This window comes from Phaseolus vulgaris, chromosome 2 (assembly GCF_051622355.1).
Source record: "Phaseolus vulgaris cultivar YP4 chromosome 2, ASM5162235v1, whole genome shotgun sequence".
Lineage (NCBI taxonomy): Eukaryota > Viridiplantae > Streptophyta > Magnoliopsida > Fabales > Fabaceae > Phaseolus > Phaseolus vulgaris.
This window is the reverse complement of record NC_143499.1, coordinates 39,030,133-39,047,901: the sequence shown is the minus strand read 5'-3', so window position 1 is coordinate 39,047,901 and position 17,769 is coordinate 39,030,133. Positions and strand designations below refer to the sequence as shown.

General features: G+C 29.7%; 1 protein-coding gene across 1 annotated transcript; it reads right to left on the bottom strand.

Annotated features, from left to right (window-relative positions):
* Positions 1 to 6,228: 6,228 nt before the first annotated feature.
* Positions 6,229 to 16,307, bottom strand: LOC137811920 (putative sphingolipid transporter spinster homolog 2). The gene is made up of 16 exons (XM_068613780.2): positions 15,722 to 16,307; positions 15,232 to 15,360; positions 14,899 to 15,000; positions 13,793 to 13,897; positions 13,602 to 13,677; positions 13,011 to 13,085; positions 12,515 to 12,617; positions 12,376 to 12,438; positions 10,269 to 10,350; positions 9,917 to 10,014; positions 9,634 to 9,710; positions 9,320 to 9,433; positions 8,600 to 8,719; positions 7,693 to 7,821; positions 7,514 to 7,592; positions 6,229 to 6,668 (listed from the first exon to the last, which is right to left on the bottom strand). The coding sequence occupies exons 1-16, from the start codon at positions 15,859 to 15,861 to the stop codon at positions 6,529 to 6,531; spliced, it is 1,632 nt and encodes a 543-aa protein (XP_068469881.1). The 5' UTR covers positions 15,862 to 16,307; the 3' UTR covers positions 6,229 to 6,528.
* Positions 16,308 to 17,769: the final 1,462 nt, after the last annotated feature.

Genomic DNA, 17,769 nt, shown 5'->3' with positions numbered 1-17,769 from the left:
TATTTTGATTTTTTATATTTTAGAATTCTTAATTTGGACTTTATCTTTGAACATTATATCATGTCTATGTTATTATCGGTCGTTCTGATATACTCATTTCTTTAGTTTTCTAAAAAGTATTTTCGTCTTTTTGGTTTCTCAAATATCAAATATAGTATCTCACTACTCTTATGCTTCTATTTGTATTGTATAAAATAAAATGTGGATTTTAAAATATTTCTTGTTAAGAAGCTTATTATACTGAAAACTTATTTATCTCATTTAAAAGAAAAAATTACAAGAATAATATAATTTTGCATCATATTTATAAGAATTTAAAGATTTATACAAAATTACAAAAATAGATAAATTGTATTTGGATAGCATGACTTATTTTTTATAAGTTATCATCCTCGAACATGATTTTAATGGCGAGTGAAAATTAACACATGAGCTGTTAGGATAGAGAACAATTTTAGTTATAAGAAAATCAATTGAAGAAATAGTATTCATTTAGCACGACTTTGATAAAAAAAAATCATGTTGTTAAATTATTTTTTTTAAAGATGAAGGCATTAGAAATATCACGACTTTAAGTTAAAAGAAATACACAAAATCATTACATATAATTATTCAATTGAGGTATACTTATAACCATTATTCTAAGTATACACCCCTTATAATTTATTTCTTAACGCATTTTATTTTTTTAGACCTGGCATTCTATCTTATCATTTGTTTTGTATTTGGATAAAATATTTCATAATTTTATGAATTTAAATATATTACTTCATTTTTAATTGATTTATTTTTTAAAATATTTTATTTAAATAATTAACACCAAATAAAAAATATTAAATATGAAAACAGTTAATAAATTAAAAAATTAGTATTGATAATTTTTTAGTCGAATTTGATTATTATTATTTTTCAAAAAACATCAATTTTTTTTTAATAACAAAACTTTTTTTTTTATTGGCGTCAATCAAAAAATTTTTCAATGATATTGATCACACTTATTTAAGCCAACATTAATGGAGGATTATTTTTTAGGGTTTTTAATTAGGGTTTTCTTTTACTCTCTTTATATTAATATCGATTGAGAAATTCATGCAAAACATTCTAGTTAATATTGACCAAAAGTTTTGTCAAACAACATAATGAAATAGTTTAATAAAATAACCACTACATTACTCAAAATCCAAACAGATCATCCTTCAAATTAATCCACTTGTACTATTATCGATCGAGCTCAAAAGATTTATGTACCTACCCGCAATGAGAGTAAGATACTCTCATGTCAATAACATAGTAATAAAGCTAGTGATTAAATTGTACTTATTAACTCTTAATATGATTAATGACTAGGCAATATTTAATATCTGGTAATGTCTGCTTTTATGTATTCTATTGGGAAAGACCTATAAATACACATATCTCTCTAGGTGGGGGACTCCCTCCTCCTTTTGTCGTCGACCAATACCAAAGAGTTTGGCTTTGAAAAAATTAATCTCTTTACCACCTCAAAACTCTCATGCTAGTAAGAACAATTCATAAAATATTCTTATTGGTTATTACTCACTTGAGCGTGAAAAGTTATCTACAGATGGTGGACCTTCTTTCTCTTTTTGTTGTCGACTAGTATAAAGAGTTAAACTTAGAAGAAAATTATCTATTTACCATCTCAAAACTCTCATGCTAATAAGAACAATTCATAAATTATTTTTACTGACTTGAGTGGATCTTCCTTTTCTTTTTTTGTCGACTGGTACTAAAGAGTTCAGCTTAGAAGAAATTAATCTATTTACCATCTCAAATCTCAAGACTCATATGCATAAAATTGATTTTAATGTTCTTTGTGTATATTAAATATTACATAAATTTATTTAACAAAAATATTTAATTATATTATTAATAACATATAATAATAAATAATAATAATAATAAAATAAATTATAATATAAATAAAACATATATAATTATATAAAATAAATATAATAATTATTATTATTTTCATAAATTATGATATCTAATAAAATTTAAATTTAATATTATTTTTTTTAATATTTTAATTATTTATTTTTATGTAACAATTTTCAACTTTTACATGATAATTTTTCATTAAAAAATACCGATAATTATAATTATTAGCATTATATTTTTAATTCAAACAACATAATTTTGTGATAAAATTTTATGTTCTAACAAATATACATAAACTGTATTTTTTCAATCGTTGTTAATACACAATACTAAAAATAACGTTTTAATTATAATAAATAAAAATTAACAAATAAATAAATAATATTTTTAAATTATAATTATATATAGCAATAATTTCTTTATGCGTTAATAGTATTATTTTTATTATAATTTTAATCTTCCAATAATATTACTAACTCATATTTTTATCTAAAAATAATTATTTAACTATTTAAAAATAATTAACAAAAAATTAATTACTTCAAATTTACAAACCCCCAACCCTAAACTAACATTTTAAACCTTTCAAAAATATTTTAATTTCACTTTTAATCATTTCATCACTCCCAAACTTTAATATTCTACTATCAAAAATTAATTTTAACATTCGTTAATCGAAACCAAAGAAGATGAAGAGTATAGAAGAAAAACATCTATTTACAAGATTCGCCACAGAAGCAGCAGAATTGTAGTTTCCTGCTTAATAAATTCCAAGTCGAACAACACAAGGAATCAGATTCAGCTGAATTTAAATGGCTCTGAAAAGGTATCCCAAGTATTGTTTTTTATTGATTCCTTCAAGAAGAACGTATGTACATGTGATTTCTGTGATAAAGGGTACTTACAGGGTGGTAAGCATTTACATCAAACATGGAAAGACAAAAGAAGAATGCAGCATTAAAAGTTGAAGGAAGAGGACTAGCAGGTACAGAGTTGAAGGGCTTATTCGAACCTCTTTTCTACTGCAGAGGGATGAAACATGCAATGGTTTTGAGTTTGAATGATGTTTTTCTCTGATCCTGCTTTGGCTACAGGGTTGTGTTTGGCAACCCATTTGAGTGCAGAGTCCTTCAACACAGAAAAAGTTGTGGCTGTGACAGATGAAGAAGATGATGATGATGATGGGGCATTGTGGGAGAGCAAGAGCATTGCTGCAGTAGGTGCCATAGATTTGGATAAAAAGTGAAATAGTTAAAAGTGAATGAAGCCAAATTGGGGAAAGTAGTGAACTTTGTATTTATTTATAGAATAATTTGACATGAGAAAGTGGATGAGTGATAGGAGTATCTGTGGGCGACTTTACCTGTTTCTGATGGTTTGGGGTTTCAAACCATGGAAAATCAAAACCTTGACTGGTTTCGTATCTTACCATTGAAAACGTTTTTTATTTTATAAAATGGACAATTAAAAGAAGCCAGAAGAAAAAGGTGTGATACTATTATTTGTTTGTTAATATAAAAGTTATAACTTTATAAATTATTATTTTATTTATATTTATTATTATTTTATTATTAAAAGTAGTTATTAATTGAATGTAGATAAAATAGGGAGTGTTAAAAATATATTTCCATCTAAAACCTAAGATGTCCATTTACATCACTCAAACAATAACAACTTAGTTTGTGTTGGTTTCCAAATAACAAAACTTATTGAACTAAGAAAAAGGAATAAAACTCGAAAAAGAAGACATAAAATCATAAAAAAATAATATAAAAATTATCAGACTTTTCATTCTCAAGTGGGACAAAAATTTGATTTTTATAACCTTTGATTCACCAGATACAATTATTTGATTACAGTTAAATAAAATATAATAAAATAATTATTCTTTTATTCTAAAATAATAAATAATTAAAATATATAATAGTTAAATTTACAATAAAATAAAAAAATTGAATATTTTGTTAATATATATTTTTTAAGAAATAAGTATTTTTCTTTCTCTATTTCTCATGTGGATTAATAATGACATTGCTACGAGTGTCATTTACTCTTCCACTGCGATCTTGTGGGAAGATTTAAACTCAACAGCCTCATGTTTTCCAATTGAAGAAAACGATTTTGGCTAATTCTTCTTACACCTTATCATTTTGAACCTACACTTGATGGTTCAAGTGGACTTACGAAATTACCCTTGATGAATTTTAAATAAAAATTGGAATTGACAGCTTGTATGTGCGTGACTTTTGTGCAGCTTCGACTTTTGTGTAGTGAAGATGATTTGGTAACAATGGTATTCAAAAGAATTCCGATGATCAGTTTGAGAGTCTTAATATTATTTGAGAGTCTTTTTTAATGATCAGTTGTTTATCTTTATAAAAAAGAATAATTAGGTGTCATATCTAATTAACAGTTATTTTTATATAAAGAGAAACAACTGATAATTAAAAAAAAAATTCAATTAATACCATGATCCTTATGTAACTTTGATATTTATATCCTTTAATACATACAAATATGAGTTATGGATTAAGTTATGGATTAAGAATTTTACATACAATACCAACGCATACATACATGTCTTCTAGAAGTAGAAATACAAATCAATTCATACATATGAACATATGTGTTACGGATGCACAAATTCAGAAAATCAGAAGTAATTCCAACAAATATAAGCAAGTGTGTTTCAAATAAATAAATCCAAAATATTTCCAAGACATAAAAATATGTGTTCCGAGTGCACGAATTCGAAATCAAGTTCTTGTGTATGCCAAAGTTTCTTAGGAATTTTATCTACAAATTTTTCTCATCAAACTACTTTATTATTATATATAAAAAATTCCTAAATAATTCAATTTCACCTGCAAATAATATTCTGATACGTAAGCCCAAATTTATCTACAAATCTATATGTAGTAGGTAATCAAAATCCAAAATCTTTTAAAATAGAAAAGACAAAACATATTGAGTATAAATCCTCCACAAAGTCAAGAAACATGAAATTGTAATCACAAGTAGACTAAAAATAAAAAATATAAAACCATGAATTCCAATGATAAATTATGCAAAGCCATTCTTGAGAAAATATTTCCTGATTTGGATTTCCGAAACATATTTCCAAAGTATGAAAATATTTTTTTAGAATGCATTTTCGGATTGTGTTTTAGATTTTTCTTTTCGAAAAGTAATTATTGCATTATAAATTTACTTTTTCAGAATGACATTTTGATTTTTGATTTTTTTTTAAATTTGGATTTTCAAATTCAAAATAGAGTATAATTTTGGAAATTTTGAAAAGTAATTAGATGGAGATTGAAATGGGTACCGTGCATTAAGAATTTGGCATGAATTAAATGCCACATAAGCTTCCTATGTTCGGATAGAGAGCCACACCACCATTAATTAGAGGTTTAACAACCATAGTTGTTGACCTAGAACTTGGTTTTTCCCAGATTTAAAATCAATGCATGTGATGTTACTTTCAAATTAACTGTATAAATAATATAATTTTAATTTTAAAAATAACCGGTTTACTTTTCGGTTTTAATAAAATGTTAATTACTTTATTTTATCTTATCACAAAATAAATTATGTCAATACTTGTCTTGTCTTAATATAAGAAAAAAATAATGTATTTATTCATAGAAAAAGGTTATTTTAAAAAATATATTTAAATAAGTAACTTATTTATTAGTCTGATATACAGGCGCTTCCCGCTAGTATTTATAACAAAAAATAGTTTCACACAGTTTAAAGTATTAAATTTTATTAATCTTTTAATATTTGTTTTAAAGTGTCCTTGTTATTAATCTCGGAAATAAAAGTACATATTATAATATTATTATTAAATAAAGTAAAAGTGGCAAAAAATTTGTTTATATTTAAAAATACAGTAGTGTTTTTTTCTGTTTATAAATGAGAACTGAAGCAGTATATAAAAAATGTATATGTTTCAAAAATTTTGACTCTAAAATTATTTAGAAAAAAAAATTCAAATTACGCAGTTGGGAATGCTTCTAACCCACATAGAATTTAGTTTTTTTTCCCACACCTATGAAGTTGGAGGAAGAAAGTATGTGAGTGCTTAAGGAAATTGTCCTAAATCTAATATGCCATGGAGTGAGTTTGACATTGGAACATGATTTTGTACTTGAGAAACCATTGTAGCAAAGAACCTTTCAACCCTAATTCATTTAGAGTTGCAACTTAGAACAAAGCTTTTATTCAACCATCATCCTAACCCAATGAATTAGTCTCATCACTATGCTAGAAAAAAGATTACAGAACCAGAAGGGTAAGTAGATGCACACAAAACAAAGTAAATTTTGGACAAATTGATCATATACATTTACAAGGTTATGCCCAAGATAGTGAACTATAACTCAAGCAACATAGTTATAAAATAATCTTTACCAGAGAAGAGGGTACATGTTACCAAAATAGACTCTACCAATTAATTTCCCCCAAAGTAAAAAGTTATTTACACAAAAAAATAATAAAGCAAAATTTCGAAAAAATAATAGAGAAAGAAAAGAACACTATTAACATTTCAATATGCCAATACCAATGCTATCATTGTGCCAAACAAATTCTACGGGAACTGGATCAAAATTTACAAAGAAATCAGCATTCTTGGGATTGACCAGATATTGATGTTTTAGCAGTGTTCTCTTCGAGCAATGGTGCTGTGGTTGTCCTTTCCACGCTTGATACTTCTTGCTCACTATCTTCATTATATCTATCCACACTGTGCAAAAATATTCCTGCAATAATGCACAATAATACCAGGACACATGCCATTCAGAAAGCTCTTCCATTTCCATATATTACACATTTATGAGTTTATTATGATGACCATGGTATTTTAACCAGTTCTAATGGCCAAGCAAGATCCATCACCATGGTGTGCAGAAATATAGGTGAGGTACGTATAAAGAATTCACTAGGGTAAGAATAGATTTCAATAGAGAATTTGATTATAAATTATCCACTAACAAAGTCTTTGTTAAAACTCACATTGTTGTAAGATATGAATCTTATTATTACCAACTAGACCAATCTTTCACATTCATCATGATATAAGATTAGATGCATTACTAGAAAATCATTAAATAGAACCAATTTTAGGGACAAAAAGTAATTAGTAGTTATATTGACTAAATTAGATACTAATTTAGAGACTAAAAAAATAATGAGTATCTAAATTAGTTTATATTATTGATAAATAGTTTCTAAATTTGTATCTAATCAGTAACCAAAGTTTTAATTACTAGTTATTTAAATTAGCTAAAACTTTGGTAGCTAATTAGATACAAATTTAGAAACTATTTATCAATAATAGAAACCAATTTAGATGCCAATAATTTTTTTAGTCTCTAATTTAGTCAATATAACAACTAATTATTTTTTGTCTCTAAATTTAATTTCTATTTGATGATTTTCTTATAGTGATGTGACTTGTTCTCATTTGCTTTTAGGTTCGGTTGGACATGATTTCTACAATCATCAAGGTTGCTTTAGTCCAGCCCCTTTTTCTTATGATATGATTAAGAAATTAGTAATGTGATATGGTTGTGGCAAATCAATAAGAAGTTGCATAAAGACTTACCTATAAACCATATTGCAGCTGCTGGAAAAAATATAGTTGTAAGAATCAAGGCAGTCGTCCTCCAGTTCTTAATTTTGTCCTGCATTATCAATGTATAGAACAACCATTTTGTCATTTTCTGGAAAAGTAACTATTTTCCCTTAAAATTTGTAATGAATACACCTTAGAAAAAGACCAACCTGGACAACTCCAACAAGAGGTGAGGAAGGTACATCTCCAAAGATATGAATAGCAACAGTAGATAAAGCCATAGACAGTGGCCTCAAACTTGGTTTAACACAATGGAGACACACGTAATTCACAGGAGCCTAAAAACAAAATTACAAGGTAAAAATTAAAGAAAGTGTGAAGCAATTGGACCATGAGTTCTAATGATCACAAACTATAGCTTTAAACATAAAATAATGTAACAGATAACTATCTGTGCTAGACTTAGTGTACAAACTCTATTCCATTTCCATTAAAAAAATGATCTTTTAAGGCATCATGTTAAAGAAACAGGAAATGTATACTAACCAATGGATAAAAGAGAAAAAAGGCTAAAAAACTATTAATCTGGAAACAAGTACAAGAAAGAGAGTTTGGAACTACAGATGCGCCATCTATGCACTGTGCAACGACTGTGTGCACTGTGCACCACCATTTTTTTGGTGCCAAGTTTATGTTTGGTCAGCTTCGGAGCAGAATTCATTTTCACCTCATGATGTGTGATTAAGCCAGACATCCATTTGGTCAAAATTTATACTCCAGACATATTTTACATGATTTTTCCCAGGATAATGGTTTTGATATTGTTGATAATATTTTAAATTAATTAGTTAAAAAGTTTTGATAATATTTATTTCATACTCTAAACTAAAACATTCCGGGAGTTATAATAGAGTTTAGAAAATAATTTTCTTGAGAATAAAACATTCCTGAAAATGTTTTTTATAACCTTCTAACCAACGCAGGAATAAACATTCCCACTTGCAAAAAGATTCCGTGAAACAAATGCTTCTTAAGATGATAAGCATCTATATAGTTTAGTATGTCATACTATAAAAAGGTAAACACGAAGAAATTCTTGAAGAGAATGGAATGTACCTGAGTGGCAAAAACAAGTAGTTCACCAATGGCAAAAAGAGCCAGGAAGCCATACTCGCTTCTAAATAAGAAGGCACCAAAACAACATGCGCCACCAACAAGAGTTGATAATGATAGAAGCTGCAAAAAAAGTTGAACATGTTCATGAAAGAGAAAGGGAATTTCTATAAGAATTTTATAAGTGTTATGTGGAGATCACAAAATAAGTCAGTATGCAGGGCCTAAGAGTTCAACTAATTATCCCATTACAGCTTAGATGGGTGTATTCGAGAAAAACGGAGTTAAAAAACACTGAAATCTTTCTTTGAAAACATTTTGAAAAATTGATAAATGAAATTTACTTGCAGCAGACTTTGATAAAAGGGTTCCCTTATTTTATGAAAAAGTTACTTTTTACAAAATTTCAATACTGAGAACATGATGTTAAAAGCATATATGAGGCATACTTTGATCAATGAAGAATCAGATAAGGTGACTGAAAACAAATTTTCCTACTCAGATACAACAACATATACTCCTAACCTCTTACTGCAGTCTAGTACAGAAGATTTTGTTGAGGCAAAATCCCTCTTTTTGGTCAATTAAAACGTGGTCACTTAATATTTATAGATGACTACAGTTTATGTTAGGGACAATGATTCAGGCAGTGCAGTTTAGGCAATGCATATAAACTTGTACAAAAGAAATGCTAGAATTCACTCTCTGAATTCGAATACCAACCTTAAATGCGTTTGATATTGTGCTATTCATGTAGTCAAGAAGAAAGCCTCCTCCTAAGCTGCCCAATATTCCACATACAACAGTAACTCCCCCAAACATCATATCTGCATTAGCCTGCCAAAGTAAATTGTTCTTAGTACAATTATTTGATATAATAATAGTACAGCAATAATATTGCATATCACCTGCAAATTTTAAAATTAATGGGAGTATACTTATTTTAAGCAAGTAAAAAGACATAAGAGATAGAAGGAACAACCGTGTTAATGAAATCTTATGTATAGTTGTGGTCATATGACAAAATAAAATCTCACCATGTTATATATACTATAACCAGCTTTGGGCCCCCAATACGAGTAAGCACCTATTACAAAGTTGTATGCTATGTAACCTACAAATGGACATTCATGTGACATAATTAAATTATGGCAAAAAAATATGATTGTTGAACATGGTATAATATAGGTAGAGGATATTGATATATGAAGTTCCCAAAGAAGCTAGGTATATGCAGCTTCTAAGATGAATTTAACAACACAAACTAGATCAAAAGAAACTAGTAGATGCACATAGTAGATCAGTAGGAGGACGAAATACCTAGAACATTGACGACAAAAATCTTGTCAACAAGCAGTTCTTTGAAGTCTTGCAGAAATCTTGAGAACTGACCTAATACTGTGGTTGCATATTTTGACCTAAGATAAGACAGGTATTAACAAAATATAATTTTATGAACATTATTCAGTGAGTTATATCAGACACATACAGTCAATCAATAGAGGTAAAAAGAAATTAGTAAAGAAGGACGGTGGGGGTAATCATCCTCAGGTGGAGGGAGAGGATTTTATCCTTAATAAAGATAATGCTTCCATTGGCTAATGGCCAATAGGCCATATACTCTATAAAAACAGCACTCAATAAACCAAGAATGATTTATTATTGTTCTCACCTGGAAGGTTCATGTGAGTGTTTGTCTCTGAACTCTGCCTTCAAGGACAATGTTTCATCTTTTCCATTTGAAGCATTCACATCTTTTCATAAAATAAGTGAATTTTGTTAAGTTCAACAAAAGATATTGTGAATCAGCAGCAGACCAATAAAACAGAAATGTAACTTCAGTAAACTGAAAAAATTTAGTGAGATTTGAGCTGTCCCAGAGAAAATGCATATGGATTTCTAAACAATCATGAAACGGGGGAATGGTTACAAAAGAACTTCTAACACAGACAATTTCGAGCCTTCCAAAATTTTGATTAGTACACGCTTACATCTTTGTAGTTTATAAAGCAAAATGTCTCTTCTCTCTACTAGTCTTCAAAGGAAGGGCAAGAGAAAACTGAGGAAAACATGTAAACCTAGTTGTTCATCTGAAGGTCTGCTCAACAACTAGGGCATCTTGGGAGAGGAATAGATTTTAACCTTTTTTTAGATAAAGTCACAATAATACAACTGAAATATAAAAAAGAAGGATCGGGAGTCCTCCAATAAAGAGAGAAGAAAAGGTACTTCATAGTACAAGAGAGATAACAAGCGCAAAAATAAGTTTAAAGAAGCAATGAAGGAATAGCATGGGCACATCCTACGAGAGATAAGCTGGTTAAAATCAATTGCTAAAAAAGTAAAATTTATTAATTTTGTATGAAACTGGTATAGAATATCTATCATTTAATTTTACTGAAAGACAAAAACCAAGAAGACAAACGATAAAATTCTGTGCTTAGACCACAATGAGCTATTTATAGAGGATAACACATAACTACAAAATATTCATATCTATTAGGCTAACAACACAAATACAAAATCAAACTAAGCGATCTTAATATCAACGGTTACCATATAAATACAATTTTGACATATCTACAAGATTCTAACACTCCTTCTCAAGAGCTTACATATGTATCATATATGTCAAACTTGTGACAAATGTCATCAACACAAGACTCCTTGACAAATGAACATGTTAGTCAATTAGTTGCTGAACTGGACAAAGTAAATAATAACAAAGATTCACAAGGGCACGATAGGTGTTGGTAAGACAGGTGTTGGAGAGTAAAAAACTACTTGGACATTGCAGTGGCTACTGGAGAACTAAATTGGTCATGGCGATTACCAGAGAGCAAAAATACTTAGAGAGACGGTGACTGCAGGTAGCAAAAAATACTTGAAGAGTGCAACAACTGTTGTAAGCAAATATACTCAAAAGGCATGACAATTGTTGAAGAGCTCGACAGCCAGAGAGCAAAAAATGCTTGGAGGTGTTGGTTTTCACACGACAAGGTGATGTCAATGGTGGAAGTCATCGGCTAGAAAAAGCTTGCTGGAAATTCGTTGTTGGTGAACAATTAAACACAACAGAAGAACAGAAACCAAAAAATGCTACATGGTTTCTAAAAATTTACATTAATTCCTATACATAGTAGTATATTGCTAGGGACTTTGATATTATGGGGTGCCTAAGTCCCACATTGAGTAACTTGGAATGCTTGGTGGAAAATTTAAGTGTTAGGTTTTCCCCCTTTAATAGCTAGCTTTTGAGAGTGGGTTACCCAAGTGTTAGGGTTCTTATCAATTAGTATCACAACTAGTTGTCTGTTTAAAAAACCCTAGAGTGAAATCCCTGACAAGATGTTGATTCTTAGAGGTGGTACTATGATATGGGACTTAGGTATTATTATGGGGTACCTAAGCCCCAGATTGGGTAATATGGGATACTCAATGAAGTATTTATATGTTTGATAGTTTTCCCTTAACAGCTAACTTCTGGGGGTGGGTTTCCAAAGTGCTTAGGGGCTTATCATGTTCATATTTATTATTATTATTATAGATAACACATTTATAGTTTTAAATTTTAAATTTTAAATTATATGTTCAATGGTAGATATGCTGCCATGTACATAGTACTCAGCATGGAAGTGAGTCTATATTAACATTACTCTTTCTTTATAGAACTTTCATCCACATAAATTTGTATTAGACGCAATTCCAGTAAATACTGTTTCCAATATGGAGGAATTTCTTTGGCTTTGTAGCACCACTCTAAAACATAATGTACCTACCTTGAGCTTCTGACACAGCTGTCTCAAGTGTCAGTTCCTTTTTTGAATCCGTAGGGGCAAAACCTGGATGCACAAGTAGTTTAGTGATGGGAAACAATGCTAGGGAACTACGGGAAATAAATGCAGAAAAAATGCGCACCTTTCAACTGCAAAGGCTTCATAACAAATCCCAAAATAGCAAACGGAAACATCAATATAGCTTCCACCCAAAATGCATATCGCCAACCAAGATGGCCTCCAACCTGTTTATAGACAATGAAAGTATAAAATAAGAAAAAACCACATTAAAAGCAAGTAAAAAAAGAAGAGATACATGGTTGTTGCTAAAGTATAAGTATGGTACAGGAAAAAATCTTTCCTTTACCTACACACATACAGGTCCAACATTGGGTTTCTATTGTAATTGAAAGGGGAGGAGACGGTTGTCATTCCAAATTTATTATCAATGGACTACTTGTACAACCTTTCTACCTTTAAGGACTTTCCAGTTTAAGATTTGTCTTGTCTAAAACATTATACTTTTCATTCAATTTTCAAATTTATAGAGAACTATACTGTCAATCTATATATATATTATTGAAACTATATATCAATTACAATTTAATACTGGCAAATAAAATAAAAGGAAATCTTACCAAACCACCATAGACATAGCCAACTGCATATCCTGCTGGTATGCACATGTAAAATGTACCAAGCCACACCGTTTTCTGACACACACACACACCAATGTAAGATAGGTTTCCACCATAAAGAAAACAATAACAAGCACAATGACATAAAACATTTCAACTACCAAGAATGGTAGGGAAAACATCAGTCAGCTTTATAAGATATTATATGTACAAACTATTAAAATGTTGAAAGGAGAAAGCATATAACTAATGTAGATCAACTCTCCAGAATGATTAAAGCAAATATTCCATAGGTTTTGCCAAAATGGAACACCAATGACAACTTGTTAAACAACTATTCTAATTCTTTAAAGTATAATTTTAATAATTCAGTCCAAAATGTGATTGCACAAAGCAAATAGCTCCACGATTTAAAGGAATTTATGCTGAATTAACATTTATTCACATCATATTTGTACATGGAGCTATAATTGAACCAGGATCCCATAAAAATTGCTTCAGAGTTCAATAACTAAATGTACAAGATGGCTACACATGAGCATAATAGACAATAGAAACATTCTAAGATGATTACCAGGAACAGAAACAAACCTGTGAAGCTGGGGCATTGTCATCAATGAAAGGTGCTGCAAGACTTATAAATGAAGCCTCACCAACACCAACAAGCCTGTAGATAAATACGAATATAAAAGGAAGCAAAATAAGATTACTCTTGAATTGTGTACTATATTATGTATGTATACAAAAACCATGGAGTTCAAAATATAATGGAAGACACTTACATGCGGCAGACTGCAATGGACCAGAAATTGAAAGAGAAACCACAACACAAGGTTGCAAGAGTCCAAACGGATAATCCAACTCCAATAAGTCTAAATGGGTTTACACTGCAAAACATTAGAATTATATAATGATTAAACATTTATCTAAGCCAATGATAGCACTTACAAATCAGATAAACAATAGTCAGTTTGCACAACAGAGATCAGAAATTTTCATTATTAGATGATTATGTCTAACATAGGAAACCTAAATTTAATGGAAAATAGGTTAAACCATGGGTGAGTGTGGTTAAATATATGCTGCAAAACATAAAAGACATACACAGTCATTAATTTAAAAGGATAAAAAGTCAAACTAAGGGGACATTCTGAGCTTCAATATAACAGATCAGTGGTTGTTCAAAAGCTTCTTCAATTTTCAGAGGTTTCATAATGTCATGAGTTGACAAAATATCTTCTGAAGCATTAAAGGTTGAATATTTAAGTTAAATAAACCTAAAAGAATCCAACAAATAAATGAGTAGTTGCTGATGTATAGCTCAAGAAAACTAAACCAAAAATATAAGCAGCCTTTATGCTTGGACTTAAATGTCTACATCATAAATTGGTTATCAGTATGCTAATCCTTTAGCCATAACAAATCTGGAGTTATATAGACAAGATAAAAACCAGAGATTGTTCACATCACTGAGTCTAAAGTAGGATTAGCCCAAGCTTGACGATTGAGCGGGAAGAACTTAAGTAACTATGTCTAAAGTAGCTTATTTACTGTATTAAACACATAGGGTCATGCATTTATAAATAAGAAAATACAAAGATATGAGCCTAAGCCCCTTACATTACATTTAACAACTTTGATCCCAAAAATGCCACGGGACCTTGACATACTCATGCCAAATAGGAAGTGAAGTACAAAAAGTGCTATACAACATTTTTTTGTGCCCCCCTATCCTCTTCACTTTGTGGCATTTAAGTGGGATATGGTACACGGGGAATCCCAGATATACATATAAATCATTTATCATAACCACCAAACTATGAACCCAGCTTATTAAAGGTATCAAGCAAAAATATGAAACAACAATTTCAACACAAACAGTCATTACCTCTTTGCTAGAGAAGCAAATATTGGAGAAGCCACAAGAAGTCCAACCATAAAAGCGGAAGATAGAACTCCATCCTCAAAATTGCTCAGTTTAAAGTCCCCCCTGTATAGAAGGAGAAAACAATGTAGCCAAGACTACTACTACTAAGCTATGAAAATCTAATGCTCCATACATAGTACAACATGCCATGGCACAAAACAAAGGAAAAGCTGTTACAGGCAATAGCTAACTTGCTGGGTATAAATTTAACTTTCCATTTAAATTTAATACCAAAGTTTATGTTTAATTGTTTTCACTATTTATGTCAAAGACCCTACTATATCTTACACTTACTGTATTCCGGTTCCAGATTTGCAGGTGCCACCTTCACAAGTTCCTCGACTTCCATTAACACCATTGCTTGCTATTGCTCCTCGGTCCAAATAGTTTAACATGTTAATTACACAAAATATAGCCAACAACCTACAGGGAAGAGATAAAAAAAAAATTCAAATACCCAAAAGCATTGAATTTTGAAATTTCAACTTAATCTACAGCTGCATTGGTCAAGCATGAATAATATGATACCCGACGACAACTCAAATCCATGTCAAACATTACAAACAAACAAAAAGTAGCAACAACACCCCAAATACACTTCAAGGAATAAAAAAAGTCCATTTCGTTTAATCAACAAAAATTGATGAGAGAAAAGAAAAACCCAGACTTACTCCCCCTCCCTATCACATACCCATATCACAAAAATTCAAAATTCCCTCCCTTTACGCACTCTTTTTTTTCCAGCGCCGATCTATTAACTAAAAAGTAAAAATTGAAAAATTACCTCTTTGGTGTAAACCATGAAGTTGAGGGAATCATGGTGGACTTGGTGTCCACGCCTGGCTCCAAAGAAGGTTGAGGGTGAGAAGAAATAGAAGACGACGACAGCTCAGGCTTTCCTTCATGTTCCTGTTGCGGTTCCATACCAATATAATATATAATATCTAACACAATAATGTATTATATTGTTTTACAATGACCCTTTTCTTAAAGATTGGAAATTGAAAGGTAGTTGAAGGAACGAGAGCAATGGTCAAAGAGACAGAAGTGCCCTTGCTCTTCCTTCAACCACCCAAGCTCTCATATTCTTCTTCTTCTTCCTCTTCTTCTTTGTCTGAAATTTCACCAACGTGATGAGGTCACACTTATGTTTGTAATCACAAATAAATAGAATTGCTGAGAAATAGGGATTCGTTTTTTCATCGGTAACGAAAATAGAAGTTCAGGACAGGTGGTGTTTCCTGTTAACAACGAATCCTAAGATTCCGAATCCTTATCTTACTCTCTCTCCTTTTTTGCTATCTTTCTTAAAATTTTCCGAATTTTAAGGTTCAAAGAGAATTTTTTTGCGGCTGAGACCTCGAGATAATGAAGCTCATTTTTAAATATTTTTTATTTAATAACTTTTTTCCATTAAAAGTGTTGAGTTTCAAGTAATTAGAACATGGCCCTATTTTTATGAACAAAAAGAAAAAAATAATATATATTTGTTTTAGCATAATATATCATTTCTGTCGATAAAAAAATAAAAATTGAAGTAGCTATATATTGATGATGATAGGTTGGTAAAGTTAGAATCCTATAATGATAACAATGTTTGTGATTGAGGTCAGAAAATTGAACTTAAAGTAAGATTTAGATGATTAAATTACAGTGAAACTCCATAACTATATAATTGATTTAAAATGATGATGATAAAAAAATTATAAGAAAGTGGTAGAATAAACCAGTGAAATCTTCCAAAAAGGAAAAACTACAGCGCAGCAATTAGTGAAATAACAAGCACATGTGTAATCATATTTTCAAACTATATTATGTTTTAATTAATATCATTAAAAACTTTAGCATTATTATATTTTAACTGTATACAAATTTTCACCGCATTAACCACAAATAAAATCTAATTTCAAGTCAACTGTATATTCTCATTTTCTATAATTTTTCTTTTCCTTTTTAAAATAAAATTAATACTTTTTTTACGTTAAGGAAAAGGAATAGAAGAAGAAACAATTTTTTGTTTATGTATACATTGACTAAATAGTTTTTCTAGCTTAAGGAAAATGAAAAATATTTTATTATTGTATTTATTAATTAAGTCATAGAAATAGTAAAACTACTTTACATTATTGGAAATGATTATTTTAAGGGGAAAAGTCTATTATGATTAGTTACAAGACTTAGGAATTATATTTGGTAAAAAAATTTAACCAGCAGGATCATATTATATTTCTTATCAGGACAGAATACGAATTAATTTAAAGCATTTTGGTGCCTGATTTTGTCATGAAAGGCACAGTTGCAAAAGAATTGTGTGCATTGTATAGTAAGCAACATGTGATTTTGCAAAACTACACATGAACTGGTTTGTTAGATACTCAATTTTAACTTGGCATGTGACAAATAATTTGGATATGCTCGGTCAAAAGATTCTTTATACAAGAGAAGAAGTGACGTTCCAGATTTTTTTTAACAAAGTGGGTCAATTTTATTCTTTTTTATTCAAATGAGGTTGGTTTTAAAAAAAACTAAAAAGAGTATGGTTAGTCGTGTGATTAAATTTTTAGTTGAAAAAGTCACGGTTTTTAACATGTGAAAGTAAAGTCGTGATAAGTGATAAGGTGGTATGATTTTAGTTATGGAATATCACCATTTTGATTAATGATTATTTTTTAATAAAATCGTGTTTAACTGATATTATTTCAGTTCAAACCATATCACAGTAACATCGTGCTAATCTTACATTATTAATGTGGAATTAGATTTGAAATGAATTCATGTCTATTTTTTTTTATGTTATTTATATACGTATTTTGAACTAACATTTTTTCTAAA

What these genes read in the sequence shown, in the direction of transcription:
- LOC137811920 (XM_068613780.2), bottom strand. Translation starts at nt 15,861, where the DNA reads ATGGAACCGCAACAGGAACATGAAGGAAAGCCTGAGCTGTCGTCGTCT. An exon ending in ACAATGCCCCAGCTTCACAG is followed by an intron (nt 13,086 to 13,601) that starts GTTTGTTTCTGT and finishes TGTGTGTGTCAG; the next exon opens with AAAACGGTGTGGCTTGGTAC. An exon ending in CACTCACATGAACCTTCCAG is followed by an intron (nt 10,015 to 10,268) that starts GTGAGAACAATA and finishes GTCTTATCTTAG; the next exon opens with GTCAAAATATGCAACCACAG.